The 17,633-nt window shown below is 42.6% G+C and overlaps 1 protein-coding gene across 1 annotated transcript in view; it reads right to left on the reverse strand.

Moving 5' to 3' along the window:
* Nucleotides 1-17,633, reverse strand: part of AFF2 (ALF transcription elongation factor 2) — a 504,257-nt gene that overhangs the window by 157,869 nt on the left and 328,755 nt on the right. Inside the window, exons 5-7 of the mRNA XM_081221467.1 lie at nucleotides 7,385-7,471; nucleotides 3,094-3,130; nucleotides 2,776-2,809 (exon numbers count right to left, since the gene is read on the reverse strand). Coding sequence (XP_081077593.1) covers nucleotides 2,776-2,809; nucleotides 3,094-3,130; nucleotides 7,385-7,471 — 158 coding nt within the window. The remainder of the gene's footprint in view (nucleotides 1-2,775; nucleotides 2,810-3,093; nucleotides 3,131-7,384; nucleotides 7,472-17,633) is intronic.

The raw sequence follows: 17,633 nt of genomic DNA on the forward strand, positions 1-17,633 counted from the left end.
GGCCTGTTCCAAGACTATAATACAACTCAGACTCATGCAGGCTGAGGGAAACAACACGTGCCAGGTCTTCTTTCCTCCAGAAATTATTAAGGGTTAAAGTCAAATGCACTTTGACCTCGAGTTTAATTACTAAAGAGTATAGCTATTTACATTTTAATTGTGACAAGTGTTTGCATATATACCTGTATGCGTATACAATCTGCTCATTACTTTGCTTCATTTCCCTCAAGGGACTCTATCTCTATACTCTGAAATAAAAATAAATTCCCCCATGATTTAAACTCACACCCTCTGAATCCTAGGTCAGTGCTTTCCCCCAGTACCATCACTGTCATGGAGCAGAGGCTCAAGCCCAGATCTTGAAATTCCCGCAGTCCCATGCTCTGGCCTCCCGGGCAGTCAGCTGGAGCAGGTAGGATGTCACCATTTAGATGGACACCCCATAAAAAGCACTGTGTGTCAATGGAGTATATGCTGAGCGAGAAAAGCTCCCATTCTCCAAACAAAGGTCAGTGATCCTGCTGAGCCAGGAGCACAGAGCCTGGCTGGTTCCCAGCTTGCACTCAGGGACTCCTGCACCAGTGTTTTTCAGACCTGGTGCCTGGGCGTGCAGTTCTTATAAACAATCCAGGCCCAAATGGAAGATCTGCATTTTGTTATCCAGGGAAACGAGGCCAAGATGAGGCAAACAAATAAAGTGGCCCAGTAATTAAGGGATTCTGATTTACAAGACTCCCGTCTCTCTCTACTGCAGTGAGGGTTAGGAGCTTGCCCAGGACATTCACAAGCATTGGAAGGGTGTCTCTCCTGCAGCAGGGCTGACTTGGGGCTGCTTCCCACCAAGCTCTAGCCACCAGCAGTCTGTCTACACTCAGGATGTTCTCAGTTGCCTAGAGGATTGCCCTGCCAGATGGAAAATCCTAGAAGCTGACTTAAAAAGCACACCATAGTGAAATATGCGAGAATGACTGGAATGGTTAAGCTGATAATAATTTGGAAGCTAAAAGTAAAAATAATTATTATAACTCTGACCTGCCCTGTGTTAAACCTATACCCTACCACAAGAAGGGAATTTATTCCAGCTGAAGTCTGATGAACAATGCCTGGACTTTGGATCAGGCAGCTAAAAAGAGAGCAGTTCACTCATAAAACAGACTCAGTATCTTCCAGGTTTACGGAGGCCTCCTATAGAGAACCTCAGTCCTACTGAATGCACTATATACCCTGTGCTATGAAGTGCTGTTCTCTAGAAATGCAGCCTCTAGCTATAAACCACAATTGACAAGTTTATTTCTGTTAGTTACAAACTATTGAAATATTGCATTTTACGGTCTATATGGAAATCAGCATATTTCACAGCAGGAGCCTGATACTCTTGCTTTAGGAGTGGGATCATTTTGCAATGGAAAAATATTTTTATGTGTTTTCATATTTGGAAACCTGCACTGATTTCCTGAATGCTCAACTGTGTGTGTGTATGTGTGTGAAGTTTACTGGCTTAGTAATAAGAGTGGGGCAAGTTAGGAGTGGAGGTAAGGAGAATAAGGTCTATTGTTACTAGGGTAACAAGGCGGAGGGCAATTCAAAATGATTCCTGGAAAAGGTGAAATGAACAATATCAAAGATGATTTTGCTTTCCACGTTTCCATATAATTTGGTCCTTAAATCAAGGTTATAGTTTTATTTTCCTCTTGTCTCTTTTTTTTTTTCCTCGATTCTTTAAATGGAGGATTCTTGGCTGTTGAAATGGAACCTTGAATTAGAAGGCACAGATCAGGCCAGAAAACCAAATAAGAGGTCTGGTGATGGGGTCAGGGCTTTGGGGGCTTTGCCACTAAACAGAACCAAGAATGTGGAAATACCATTGACTTTCCCAGAGCCTCGGTCTCTTTGGGAGTCATTCCCAGTTGTTTTATGCAATTATTCGTGATCTTCCAAAAGGTGAGCAATTCACTTCAAGTGTGCCATGAGGTCACTCGAATGTCATAAATTATTTCATTTTGAAAAATTTCAAGTATGTGACTATTACTCACACAGAAAAGTCAGCTTCCATTTTCTATTATTAAGAATGAAAGAAGTTGTGAGAGAACTACTCCCTTGATACTCTCTTGGACAAATGGCTATTACAAAATCTACAACGGTTAATCTGAGGAAATTGGTTTCTCCATACCCCTCCTTCAGTGAACATTAATAAAAAAGGAAGAGAGTGAGGAGTGAATTGCAGGGCCCTGGCTTCTGAACTTCAACCTAGCGTCACGTAATCGCTTATTCCACCTCTTTCTGGGTGCTCTTATCTTTAATATACAGTCAACAGATGACCTGCAAACAGCAAGGTCCCGGGCTGACTGGCCAGAGCAATCCATCCAACCTCTCATGTCCGAGCACAGCTGCTTAGGCGGGTCCTTTCTCCATACTAATTGGTGGTGGCTGAATATTACATATAACGATGTCTGTGGCTGAAGTTACACAATGCTCCAACAACTACTCAAGAATCACAGTTGTTTTGGTGTCCCAGGTATTGACCCAGCCTGTATCTTCTACACCATTAGAGAGCCTAGTGGTGATTCACTCATTTTGACTGTAACTTGCCTATCGTGGGAAATCTCATTCTCCCCTCTAACCACACCCCATGTTATCATGAGGCAAGGTTCCTGTTTTCAAGGAGCAGGAGAGAGAACAAGATTCGCTCAGCACTGAAGCACCTTTTCCTTGTGAAATGCCCCCAAAGAAGCGTGTTTCAGAAACCTGAGTACTTACGACTTGAACGGTACTCACTTTGTAGAAGCTCTGCTGGTCGGGTCGCTCCACTCTGAAAAGAAAATGCACAGACATTTACCATCCATGTTTTCTACTGTCAAATGATCTTTCTGAATGAAACGGGTCTTGAACATGCAGCCCTTCCAGTTATACTCTTTCACAGAATCCTGCCATGAATAACAGATGGGAGAAAAAAGAAACCAATTGGATGCGTCACAATGTGACTTTTTATTATTGTTGTTATTCTATGTTTTCATGACATTAGGTAGGAAGGAGAAGGAAGTGGGGGAGGAGAGGAGATGCTTGGATCAAGAAGGATTTTTTCAAAACACCTACTTTGTAAGGCGAATCCTGGGGTCAGATGCTGGGATTCCTATAAGGAAGAACACATACAATACAAACATTAGTTAATAGATACAAGAGAAACAAAAGATCTATTTGTTATTGCTGAAGATATAACTTGACTAGTGTTGGCCAATGGGAAACCACTGTTAAGAATTCCATTAATTAGGCTACTGTCTGCAGCTCTGTTTGAAGGATAAACATTTGCCAGCCAAACCAGCTACAACACGGCCATAATTGCCATTTTATCAGAATTACACGTAAGACTAGTATCTATCTGGAAATGTGTGCAACATGGGAACAAATGACCCATATGTGTGAGATTCAAGTGTATAATTTGTCACTTAGCTAGGCAATGACACCCCTGTGGAAGTAAAGGGGACTCAGTTCAAACAAACAAGCAACTGTGATTTTTGTAGAAGTGTAAATAACACGGTAATTAATAGATTTGCTCAGTTCTATTTTATAGAAACAACTCCAATTTTCTACCTTGATGGTGACACATATGCAATAGATGTATCTTATTTTCACAAGAGACATGTTCTTAAAACTTCATCACAAATTTGGTGAAGTACAGGAAGCAATTTGAACTATGCAAGTGGAACGAATTATCTAAAGGGATTTAAATTTTATTTGAAAGTCACCCTCAAGACAATTCATTCAGTGTTTTGAGAAATCCGGATTTGAACACATCAGGCTCTCTGGGAGCGTGGACACCTGTGTGGATCCTGACACAACTTGCAGGCAGAAGCTCTGCCTTGATGTACAGGGCATGCACAGCTCCTCGCAGATGGAGGAGAAAACTTCAACAGCAAAGCAAGTGTTCCAAAACTGGAGACAATGAATTCAAGTAAATACAATAATTCATTATATCAAGAACATATATATATATATATATATATATATATATATATATATACACACACACACATACACACACACACATACACACACACATGTATGTATAACTGAATCACTTTGCTATACACCTGAAACTAACACAACATTGTAAATCAACTACAGTTCAATAAAAAAATTTTAAAAAGAAGAATTAGTTATATCAATCTGCTGCAAGTAATCTACTCTTTAAGGCTAATCTTGCCACCGTATGGAATAAAAATAACATCACAGCATAATTTATCTTTAAGAGAAGTAAGCAAGAACAATGACGCTGTGTTTGAATCAAAAGTGAACTTTCCAATCGATTTAGCATGATTCTGTTGCCCAAGAGACTTATCTTCTGGCATGATTACTACTCCAGAAGATGACCATAAACTCCACAAGAGATGGAAAAGGCCTCTCAACTAAAGGGCTGTCACCAAGCCCACGTAGTTTGCTGCTCAAAGCCTTCTTCCCCTCGCTGCTAGACAACTGACTTTTGACATTAGACCCTAACAAGCTTGGCCACTTGATTCCCACCCGTTAGCAAATCATAGATGGTGAGAAAGGGGAAACTTCTAGAGGCACAGCCACTAGGAAAATTGAGACGTGAAAACCGACAGCACAGGGGGCCAAAGAAAATGACACAGCAAAGTCAGAACTTAAAAACCACAAGAGTCTATGGCCATTCAATAGAGAGGCAAGCATTCCTAGCCATCTCAATAGCTCCCGAGGACACAATTACAGCATGGTATAATATTACAGCACTCTACAATAACTGATGCTCACAATAATGTCTAAGTGATCAAGAAAGGCTAAAGCATGTTCAGGATAATTTTTATAGGAAGTCAGGAAAATATTAATTACATTTCAAAATGATTCCTATTACATGATTCCTATGGCAGGATAACCTTTGGCTATCCAAGAATTTCAATTATCCAGATCACCTCATTTTCCCAAGTGCCAAATAAATGAGGAGTTAACCATTTGCAGGTCCTTAATGATATACCAATATTTCTACTTGTTATTATTTTAAAGAGATTGCATTACAATTGTATAGGGCAAGTTTGGGCTTGTATACCTGGGGTGCTGGCCCTCTCCGCCATGCAAGCTCTCTCGTGAATGGAAGAAACGGATGCTTTCTGAGAGGGTGGTGTCACCTAGTCCTGGTGCAAGCACTGAGGAAAGGGCCAGCACCCCAGGTACATGTATTCGCTGGAGACACCCACGTTTTGGAAGATGGAATTTGAACTGGAGCATCTGCAAATCGGTGTGACAATACATCACCAGAACACCTGGATCTGAAGACTGGTTCACTCGTTTATTAGCTGAGTGATTCTGAGCATATTACTTGACTCTGCACCTTAGTTTCCTCCTCTGTAAGTTAGGGATAGTCAAATTACCGACCTCTTGGAGTGGTAGTGAGGATTCAATTATTTACTATGTATTAAGTGCTTAGAACCTGGCGAGGCACATGGAAGCATTATATGCATTGTTAATATTATTGTTATTTAAAATGTACTTTTCTTTCAAACCAACATTTTGGCAGGAATCAAGCAAAACAAAAGAGTGGGTGGGTAGCCATCCTGGTTTCACCATTTTATCCCACTTGCTTCTACCTTTATCATGTGGCTGATGGTAGCACAGATAATTGGCAGAAAATGCAAATCAGGCCTGATTCCAAATTGTGCACTTACTACAAAAGCCGATTTCAACAACCAGTTCTATTGTAAACACTTGCAAATGTCAAAATTGCGACTTGCACGAATTGTCTCCGAAATTGGAGAACACAGCTAAAAGCACTGCAATCGCTGTACAAGTGCTGGATTCAGTGCCCAAAACAGATGAATTGATCCCTTGGCTGAGATGCCAGGGAGAAGGATACCAAGCCCAGGGATGTCTGACAAGGGAGAGTGGGGCTCCAGGAAGGAAGGACACAGCCCAGGACAGGGACAGAGGGGGTGGCTGCTCATAGTTCTGACCCCTTTCAAAGGTGGGAAGGGATAATTAAACACAGTTTAGGCCAGTGTTACTCTCAAAACGATGACTCTGAAAACTAAAGGATGTGATTGGGTTTCTCTTACAAATACAGTCCAAACTCCTTGGCTGGCATTCAAGGCCGTTCCCAGAGATGCACTTATTTGCCTGGGGTTTGTGTCTCTCTGCTCCCCATCACACAAACCAGGATCCAGCCACTCGAGACCGTAATAGTCTACATCCCTCATATCTATCTGGGTGCCTTTGCCACCCTGTTCTGCATGGAGTGTTCTTCTCTGGGGCCCTTCTCCACCTGTCAAAGTTGTAAGCAGCCTCCAGATGCTGCCACCTCTGAGCACTTCGTCAATGCCCCCAGGGAGTGTTAGATCCTTCTTGGGCCTTTTATTCTCTATGAAGACATGTGCTACATTGTTCTGTCATTTTGTGTTTTTCTTCATACCTAATTTTAAGACTATCATATGTCCTCAGTAAGTAGTTTTTGAATAAATGGACGAATGGGTGGATGGATGGATGGATGGATGGATGGATGGATGGATGGATGGGTGGATGGATGGGTGGATGGGTGGGTGGATGGATGGGTGGATGGATGGATGGATGGATGGATGGATGGGTGGATGGATGGATGAATGGATGGATGGATGGGTGGATGGATGGATGGATGGATGGATGAGTAGATGGGTGGATGAATGGATGGATGGGTGAATGAATGGGTGGATGGATGGATGGATGGATGGGTGGATGGATAGGTGGATGGATGGGTGGATGGGTGGATGGATGGTTAATTGGATGGAAGGAAGAAAAGAAGGAAGACATTATTTTTTTCTTTTAAAGTGTGTTATTAGAATATCCATGTTTACTCAGGCATTTTAAAAACTGATGGTGAGAAACAATTCTTACTGAGAGCAAGTGAGGAAAAGAAATTATGTGAAACAGTTGATTAGAACTGTAAGAGAAAAAGTTCTGTCAATATGGTGTGTTGCAGTGTGAAGATCTGCCTGCTTGTGAACGAGGACTACAAGTGATACACAAAAGTGAAAACTGATTCATTAGACTGAAGAGTACAGGGTTTTTTAATTAAAAACAATCTTGGATGTTGTTCCACCATCTACTGGGTCTCTCTTAAGGGATGAGTTCACTTCTCTCTCCAGTCCACGAGCTCTGGGCACAGTAGCTTGGCCAGTGGCGGTGCTCTAGGCATTAGGATTCACATGCCAGAGTCTGGTGGACATTCTCTTAAAGATGCTCTTTCAATAAAATGCTATTTGTATTAACATCCCGAGGGACACGAGAGAGTCTACATTTTATGGCGCTTAGAACACCAAGGCCATTCCTATTTTTAAGAATCCAACGGGAAGATTGGTATAACGGACATCAGATCAAGGAAAATGGAGCAAGGAAGATAACTGACCTGTCCTGGGATGGAAAATGTGCTCTGCTCAGAGTTTCCAGAAGTCTGCATGGCAGTGAGAGGAGTAGGCCAGGGATGGGTCATCTCCTGGTGAGGAAAAACAAAGCAACTTTATTTGCGGGCACTTTGAAAAATGAAACACCTTCTTGGCACTAAACATGGTAGGCCCTTTCTAAATACTTACTGACTTAATTGGCCTACTCTTTTTCAGGGGAACATTCGGTCCATTCCCCTGCTCCACACTGGTGCTTGAAGCCTATCTGCGAGACAAAGGGCCATCCCACATCCAATTGCACATTGCCGGTGGCAGTGAGCTCACTACCGCTCAAAGCAGCCTGTCCCATGTTGAGACAGCCTGATCACACTATTCTTCCTGGCTGTGAGCTAAAAGCCTCTCTCCCGGGAGTTTCTATCTCTGGATCGCATTTTGAAGCTGCACAGAACTCATCACCTCTTCTTTCGCCTGAGAAGCTGTTGGGAGACAGCAGCCATATCCCCTGGTGCTGTCTTTTCACCAGGAGGACACATTGGTGGCTTGTTCACTCATTGATCAAGAACCTTCTACTTTTCTTCTAATGCTTGAGTTCTGTGTTCTGTCAACTATCTCAGGTGATCCCAGGAGGGACTCCGCATTGCCTGGGGCTCCTCTAACTCGTGGTATCCTGTTTCAGGTGTGATCTGCCAGCTCAGGGGACGGCAGCACCATCACCACCCCCGTTCTGGATGCTCTGATAGTCATTTCTCTTGATGTAGCCTAACAGTTAGTGACAAGACTGCAGCCGCGCTGTTGACACAGTGTGTTTGTGAGTTCAAGTCTTAACGTTGGAAAAGCCCCTCTGGCGCCCACTCTCTGCTATCAGCGGGGGCACCTTCTCAGGTCTTTCAAACGCTCCTTTTGAAAAGAGGTGCTGTTCAAATCTTGCTTGAGTCTTAGGGCTCGTGGCCAATGTGCTTTACCTGAAGAGTGAGGATAATTAAATCACATGCTCAACATCCCAGCCTCAGAGAGATGACAAAGTTTGTGAAGCAGGAGGGTGCCAGCCTGTGCTGGATTCATCAAACATTTTGGTATATAAATATTAAACCTAAAAATCAATGTAATGATGGAAATGAAGGAGAGCTTGGAGGGTGGGGTGGGGGGGATCAAAGTTTATGAAAGGCCTTTTTAATGAGCCAGTTACATAATACTTTTTCCCAGTCTTTATGGGTAACATAATTAGTCATTTCAAAGGTAATATTAATAACTCTCAGGTAGCACTGAAACATGTTTTTTCCCCTTCTATAATTATCCAGTTCAGAAAGAGTCTTTGATGTATGCAGAGCTGTAATGCAACGAGATACTTCACAGATTCATTCACAGTGGCACTGCTGCAGCAGAATTTGTAAGTACGGTTCAGAGGAGCCCTGACACAGATTATTCTACCTGGTGCTATTTAAAAAGAGGCTGTAAGTACATTAAAAATGCATACAAGATTTAGAGGGGATGCTTAACCTACTTAAGAGATAGACTATTTCCAAGTGTTTTCGAGTTGTGCATTTGTACGCAGTTGATAACGTTTGTGACAAATGCTACTTATGTCTTCATCAAAACTGGCCCAAAGTAACTCTACGCGACAACAGTTTAAAGCTGAATTTCCAGATACTCTGTGTCTTTAAAATACTCAATGATTTCTTTTAAATTTCATATAGTTTTTCCTGAGTAAGGCTGGTCTTCTCCAATATTAGTCCCATCATTTAAAACCGCGGTCTCCAACCCCTGGCCCGCAGACTGGTACTTGTCCGTGGCCTGTTAGGGACCGGGCCGCCCAGCAGGAGGGGAGTGGCAGGTGAGTGAGCAAAGCTTCACCTGCCGCTCCCCGTCGCTCGCAGTATCACCTGAACCATCCCCCACATCCCATCCGTGGAAAAATTGTCTTCCAGGAAACCGGTCCCTGGTGCCAAAAAGTTGGGGACCACTGATTTAAAAGACACAGGTCCTATTGAGCCAGAGTCAACCAAAGGGCAGTAAGCCCCAGCCTGGGATAGGCGTACTGTCTCTTCAGCAACCAAGGAGCATGCCTCGATCAATGAGAGGCTTCATTATCCATCCCTTTCCATCACTGGCTTTTAGAGGTGTGCCTCTGGGTTTACTCAAAGGTGTTTCAGACACCTGGATGGATGAATCGCTTCTCGAAAGTGTACCTTCTCCCCCAGGCCTGCTGTATTTATTGGGTGGCAGAATGGGATGATCTTGAGTTACTGTCGGAGTGCGCTGCCCCACTGGCCAATCCACACGAAGCTATTGATTCGTACACTGTCACATTTTCAATGACAGCTGAGTCTCTGTATTTGAGAACGTGAGATTTCATGAAGCAGCAAGCTGGCTCCGCGGCACCACCAATGCATTTGATTAAGATAGGGAGGGGGCAGCTGAAAGGAAGATAATTTCCTGCAAGACTGTCTTCAGCAAAGAACCTGGGTGCAAGCTCTTCCACTCCTCAAAATGAGTTAGACCTGGAACGTGCACGAAGCTCACAGCAGGTTTTTGACTGTTATTGTTTTCACTCACACTTGAAAGATATTAATCTGTTTTTATGTTCTTGCTACTCCCAAGATAAGAACACGCACACACCCTGATCCACCTGTACTAATCCTCTTCCTGTTCATCAGGTGGGGATGAGCACCTGCTCCAAAATGTTGCCAAGACTTTGGCAACAGGCTCCAGGGCTGAACACCTGTACTCAACACAAGCATCACTGCTCCGCTAACCCCCAAAATTACACACACACACACACACACACACACACACACACAATATTGGTCTGAAACTCCTTCATCTCTGGGCTCCTTTGATCCTCCCCGAGAGAGACAAAGCAGGGATTCATCCCCCCACTGGGCAGTCGACGTAGTGGAGGCTGCAAGAGGTAGGGCCTCACACTGGCCGTAAGCGATCACTGGGGATCGGGTCCACGGTGCACACTCATTCCACGACACTAGATGTGTCCCCCCTTCATAAGGCTGACTAATGTGTTTTGTGGAGAAAGGACCAAGTTAGCAATGCTGTTTTATTTTGCAGTATTTCACAAGCAATAGAGCATTCGACACAATTTCTGACAATGGGGCAGATGCTTACACTCCTGTGATCTGAAGACTCCCTAGTCAAACCCAGAAAAATCAGAAAAGGCCCTTTTCCACCAGCGATTATTTTCCAAGCATATCCTCCAGGACTAGGACTTGAGCAAAGCCAAAAGAACCTGTGGGCAGCCCTGCTTTGCCCAGCTGAGAAACAGAAATGGGGTGCCCCACGTGCTGAGGGGCAGAACACAGTCTGAATTCCAGATTCTGCTGATCTCAAATGCATCCCATACTCATCGAACACAGAGCTGGCTGTTATTTCAAGTATCTAGTATGTTGTCCCAAGCCTTGTCTTATTCACCTGTCTCCAGTGCCTAGTCCGTCATAACTGGCTAATATGAGATATTATCATTAGTTTCTGAAGTTTCTATGTGTGAATTATCATATTATGAATAAGAATAATATCAAGATTTACCAACTGATTACAGTCTGTCAGGCACTTAGTCAGGCACTCTTGGACTTTCTGTACCACAAACTAAAGAGGCAGGGATTAGCATCATACTTGTTGGACAGATGAGGAAACAGGTACAAAGAGGTGAAGTCCCTTTGATGGATTCCCTGCATTTTGTTCTACTAACTTGTACTATTATGTACCAGTCACCAGGATCCAGAAAGCATAAAAAGTCAAGTTCCTTCCAGTGAAGAGCTCGCTCTGCTTGACACACTAAGGTGTCAGGGAGGAGTTCTCTGTGTGAGGCGTTGGGAAAGGCTTCATGGTGAAGGCGAGGGGAGCAGTGTCTGTGCACGTACGTGTGTGTCTGTGTGTGTCTGAGTGTGAATAATAATAATAATAATGGCTCACGTTTTATTGAGCCCCCTGGTTGAAACAAATGCTTTCAGAAACATGTCATTCAATCAATAACTTAAGAACAAACATATAGAATGTCTGCATATCAAAATTGCAGGTGACACTAAACTGTGAGCATTCAAAACTCAGAAAGATCTTGCAAAACTGGCCTGAAGCCAATAAGATGAATTTTAACAGAGGTAAATGAAAACTGCAATTATATTCTACAAACCAAGTGTGAAATTGCAAAATGAGAAAGACCACCTGACTTAGCTGTAATTCATGGGCTACAAACCCAAAGATTTTAGTTGACCCCTAAGTAAATTTGAGGGATTTGGCAGCCAAAAGAACCAATGTCAGCTCAGGTGATATTTAGGTAAACATGATGCCCAGAATGTGGAAGGCAACAGTTGGCTGTACAATAACAGTACATTGTATGAGACAGACCACATCTGAAACAGAGTGTGCCACCTGGATGCCCCATTTCAGCAGGGGCATTGGAATCTCTTAAAAGGGATGGTTACCACAACATTTATAAATGCCCTTTAAGAGAACGGGGAAAGTTTAGTCTATGGAAAAGGGAGGCTCAGGGAAGGTCTGAGAGGTGCATTCAGATACCCGAAGGGTTGTCACACGGAAGAGGTTTGGGACCTGCTTTGTAGACCAAGAGGTTAGGACTAGCCCTATGGGTAGATGCTATTAGGGAACCAATTTTAGCTCAAACTAAGAAAGAATTTCCAGTTGTGTGAGCTTTCCAACCACAGAGCCTACTGCTTTAGAAGGCAGTGAGTAGCCCATATCTAAAAGGCGAGATAGCCCCTGGCTAGGGTACTGGGAAAGGTATTCCTAGAAAGGCAGGGGTAGGGGTGGGGTAGTGGACCAAGTGCACTGCCTTACACAATCATGTGATTATATTCTTTATCTCTGTAAAGTCAGTGATATTGATGAGAAGATGCAAAACTGAAAATGGAGCAGTGGGTTTTTTTACGAGACATATAAACATGGCTGACCAAACTGGTTAAGGAAATTGATCCTGTTCTCAGGGACGGTGGGGAAGTGCTGGGCACGAGGGGAGCCTGCTGTCTCACAGTGAGGTGGCTAACAGCCCAATTTGTCTGATTGTTTGCTCGGCTCTTGGGAAGTCCAACAACAGAGGAACCATAGACTTTCCTGGGTTTGATCACTAACACTCCTCCCAAACCTCTCTAGTGGTCTCAAAACCCTGTATCATTTAATTGAGTGGATATTCTTCTGTTTGGAATGCTCTTAAGACAGTCTCCCGAGCTTGTATCTCTGATTTCTATGAAAGTGCTGATAGGGAAGAAGTATAAAATCAACTGTTACATTAGACAAGACTTCCCAACAATGAGCCAACACAAAATGCAATCCACCAGGAAAACAAACAAACAAAAAAGTCTAAATCTTTTAAAAGTTTCTAACAGCAAGTTATGATTTCACTGACATGGTGTAAAACCCTGGCATTATTCCTTCAAATAAATAAATGACTGCTTTATTCAAAACTCTTTAGTGTTGGCAGTTGTTTCAGGGAATCTGGAAATTTTCTCCATTGGCCCCTGGACTGTACACACAAAAAGTCCAGCTCACACTGGCTGCCTTTTTCCTGGCAGCCCCCCAAACCAGGGTTCCACTAAAAAAGAGCCTAATTCTAATTTAGAATCGGGGAGCACAGAGATCAGTGACCCCGCAGCTTCAGCATGTGCTCATTCAATCTATTCATCTTCTTGCCATGGCCAGATGCAATCAATTCCACTTCATCCACTGAATGTAATGGGATGTGGATGGCCATATGCAGGACTAGCCATGCAACTTCTTCTGGACTAGTTACTCCAAAGGCTGCGAAAGGGGGACAGACCACCACACTGATATACTGGGCAGAATTCAACCAGATCCATCGAGTTCTGCAAATTTCGGCAACAGCAACCTGAGGCCACAGCCCATGCAACTAATGGAATTTGACTCCCCAACAGATGACTGCCTTATAAATATCGATCCGTATCAGGGCATTTGTCTCAATTAGTTGAACCAATCAGAACAGAAAACTGGCCATCCCACTAGAAAAGGCTGTTAGACTGAAATTGCCTTCTTTGGTAAAGGCAATATTCATACCAGTTCAAGGGTAAGAAATGTAAGAACTGGTCATCGAGAAATGTTTTGCAAAGATCAGGGGCAAAAAGGAAACCTAGGTGGAGGGCTTCTGCTCAAGAGTCCAGATCAGGCATCAGAGGAATCTGAGGTTTCTCAAAGGCCATTTCTTACCTTTTTCAACTTTCTAGCTCTTCTGTTTCAAACTAGTTTACCATTAAGTACATCCAAATGACCATCATTTAAAATATACTGGCTTGATTGTGTGTGTGCGTGTGTGTGTGTGTGTGTGTGTGTGTGTGTGTGTGTGTGTATATATATATATATCATCCATGTTGCTGCAGATGGCATTATTTCATTCTTTTTATGGCTGAATACTATTCCATTATATATAATTCCATTAAATATAATACTATTCCAATATATATATATATATATATATACACACACACACACACACACACACACACACACACACACATACACACACCCCACATCTTCTTTATCCATTCATCTGCTGATGGACATTTAGGTTGCTTCCATGTCTTGGTTATTGTAAACAGTGCTGCAATGAACATTGGGGTGCATGTTTTCTCCAGGTATATGCCCAGTAGTTGGATTGCTGGATCAAATGTTAGCTATACTTCTGTTTTTTTAAGGAACCTCCATACTGTTCTCCATAGTGGCTGCACCAATTTACAGTACATTCCCACCAACAGTGCAGGAGGGTTCCCTTTTCTGAACACCCCCTCCAGCATTTATTGTTTGTAGATTTTTTCAAGATGGCCATTCTGACTGGTGTGAGGTGATACCTCACTGTAGTTTTGATTTGCATTTCTCTAATAATTAGCAATGCTGAGCATCTTTTCATGTGCCTGTTGGCCATCTGTATGTCTTCTTTGGAGAAATGTCTATTTAGATCTTCTGCCCATTTTTTGATTGGGTTATTTGTTTTTTTGATATTGAGCTGTGTGAGCAGCTGTTTGTATACTTTAGAGATTAATCCACTGTTGGTTGCATCATTTGCAAATATTTTCTCCCATTCGGTAGGTTGTCTTTTTGTTTTGTTTATGGAATACTACTCAGCCATAAAAAAGAATGAAATAGGGGCTTCCCTGGTGGCGCAGTGGTTGGGGGTCCGCCTGCCGATGCAGGGGACGCGGGTTCGTGCCCCGGTCCAGGAGGATCCCGCATGCAGCAGAGCGGCTGGGCCCGTGAGCCATGGCTGCTGGGCCTGCACATCTGGAGCCTGTGCTCCACAACGGGAGAGGCCACAGCAGTGAGAGGCCTGCGTACCAAAAAAAAAAAAAAAAAAAAATGAATGAAATAATGCCATTTGCAGCAACATGGATGGACCTAGAAATTATCATGCTAAGTGAAGTAAGTCAGACAGAGAAAGACAAATATCATATGATATCAACTTACATGTGGAATCTAAAAAAGTGATACAAATGAACTTATTTACAAAACAGAAACAGACTCACAGACATAGAAAACAAACTGACAGTTACCAAAGGGCAAAGGTGGGGGGAGGGATAAATTAGGAATTTGGGAATAACATATACACGCTATTATATATATAAAATAGATAACGAACAAGGACCTACTGTATAGCACAGGGAACTATACTCAATAGTTTGTAATAACCTATATGGGGAAAGAACCTGAAAAAGAATATATACATATATATATACACACACACACAAACACATATATATGAATATATATATTCAGTTTTATATATGTATAACTGAATCATTTTGCTGTACACCTGAAAATAATACAGCATTGTAAATCAACTATGATTCAATAAAGACAAATAAATAAATAAAAATAAAATATACTGGCTTGAAACAATTCTCCTGGCTTTCATAATGTTACAGCCATGTTTTTTTTGTTTGTTTGTTTGTTTTTGTCTTTTCTTTTTCAGAGCCATTTTACTGGATGGAATGACATGCTGTATCCTCCTAGCATGAGATATTGCTTTATGGTTAACCTCCAGTTTGCTGCTTCAGCTCCAGGTCAGCTAAACCAACGTGATAAAACTTACACACCTTCACTGGCTTCTCCCCCCAGCAACATCTTGAATGATCTACTTTTAATTTCATTCATTCTAAAAACATTTATTGAGCATCTACTCTCTGCAAGGCATCTAAGAGGTGGGCCGTTAGACCAGGTCCAGGCTCAGGGTATGGCCGGACTCTAGGTAGCTAGAGTCTTCATAATAAGAATGAGTGTAAGATAATGACACTTATTAGTTATCATTCAAAAGTAGGACTAAAATAAACTTGGCAGAGTTGGCTTTTTTTTAAGAATAACATGCAATTCGTTATCATTTTCCCAGAATCACCAGAGATCTGTTGATCTCTCACTGCTGGACAGATACACAGTGTATATGCAGCAACACAGCAGTCATTTAGAAAGCCAGCTTATACTATAAGTGAAAGGCACTGGAGAATGACAACTTCAGGCAAAGGGAGACAGAAGGATAAATTTCTCTCAATCCCAGTCTAAGCCTTTTCAAAGACTTACACAAGATGTTAGTATTCCATTTCTAAGGGCTGCTGTAGCTTTTCAAACATGATAGTTTTCTTTTTTTTTAATTTATTTATTTAATTAATTTATTTTTGTCTGCGTTGGGTCTTCATTGCTGCGCACGGGCTTTCTCTAGCTGCGGTGAGCGGGGGCTACTCTTCGTTCCAGGGTGCGGGCTTCTCACTGCGGTGGCTTCTCTTGCAGACCGTGGGCTCTAGGCGCACGGGCTTCAGTAGTTGTGGTGCACAGGCTTCAGTAGTTGTGGTGCACAGGCTTAGTTGCTCCACGGCACGTGGGATCTTCCCGGACCAGGCCTCGAACCCGTGTCCCCTGCATTGGCAGGCAGATTCTTAACCCCTGCACCACCAGGGAAGTCCCCAGGTTCTGGGTTTTGAGAGTACTGTTTTGGGGGAAGGGCCCTTCCAGAGCCTCCTGTGCCCTTTCCTCCCCAGAGCCTGAGGATGAAGGCATAATCACTCTCACTGAACTTGCCGGAGGTACTGCCCACAGAGCCAGGTGTATATGCCTTAAATTTTCTCATCTCTCTTTTGCAGGAACACACACCTTATCTCTTTCTACCTACTTAGACTGATTTTTGGTTCTTTTTTATGTAGTAGGGGCACTGCTCAGAACCAGAATCTCATTTGACCAATATAGTCTACAGAAGCCTCAGGATGGAAATAAGTTATTCAGATATACTCTAAACATGGTCAAGGGTACTAGTCGAAAACGTAAAACTAGACTTGGTTTTATTTAATGATAAGACTCAGAATGAAGACCTAGAGCAGATCTTAACAGATAATCTATGTGGCTGCTTCCTACTAGCTATCTATTTTATGTTTGGTAGTGTATATATGTCCATGCCACTCTCTCACTTCGTCCCAGCTTACCCTTCCCCCTCCCCGTGTCCTCAAGTCCATTCTCTACGTCTGCATCTTTATTCCTGTCCTGCCCCTAGGTTCTTCAGAACCATTTTTTTTTTTAGATTCCATATATACGTGTCGGCATATGGTATTTGTTTTTCTCTTTCTGACCTACTTCCCTCTGTATGACAGACTCTAGGTCCACCCACCTCAATACAAATAACTCAATTTGGTTTCTTTTTGTTTTTAATTTAATTTATTTTTTATACAGCAGGTTCTTATTAGTCATCCATTTTATACACATAAGTGTATACATGTCAAACCCAGTCTCCCAATTCATCACACCACCACCACCACCCCCTGCCGCTTTCCCCACCTTGGTGCCCATACGTTTGTGCTCTACGTCTGTGTCTCTATTTCTGCCCTGCAAACTGGCTCATCTGTACAATTTTTCTAGGTTCCACATATATGCGTTAATATGTGATATTTGTTTTTCTCTTTCTGACTTACTTCACTCTGTATGACAGTCTCTAGATCCATCCACGTCTCTACAAATGACCCAATTTCATTACTTTTTATGGCTGAGCCACATTCCATTGTATATATGTAACAACATCTTCTTTATCCATTTGTCTGTCGATGGGCATTCAGGTTGCTTCCATGACCCGGCTACTGAAAATAGTGCAGCAATGAACACTGGGGTGCATGTGTCTTTTTGAATTATGGTTTTCTCTGGGTATATGCCCAGTAGTGGGATTGCTGGGTCATATGGTAATTCTATTTTTAGTTTTTTAAGGAACCTCCATTCTGTTCTCCATAGTGGCTATATCAATTTACATTCCCACTG

The sequence above is a fragment of the Mesoplodon bidens genome (genome assembly GCF_964165515.1).
Source record: "Mesoplodon bidens genome assembly, chromosome: X".
Classification (NCBI taxonomy): Eukaryota; Metazoa; Chordata; class Mammalia; order Artiodactyla; family Ziphiidae; genus Mesoplodon; species Mesoplodon bidens.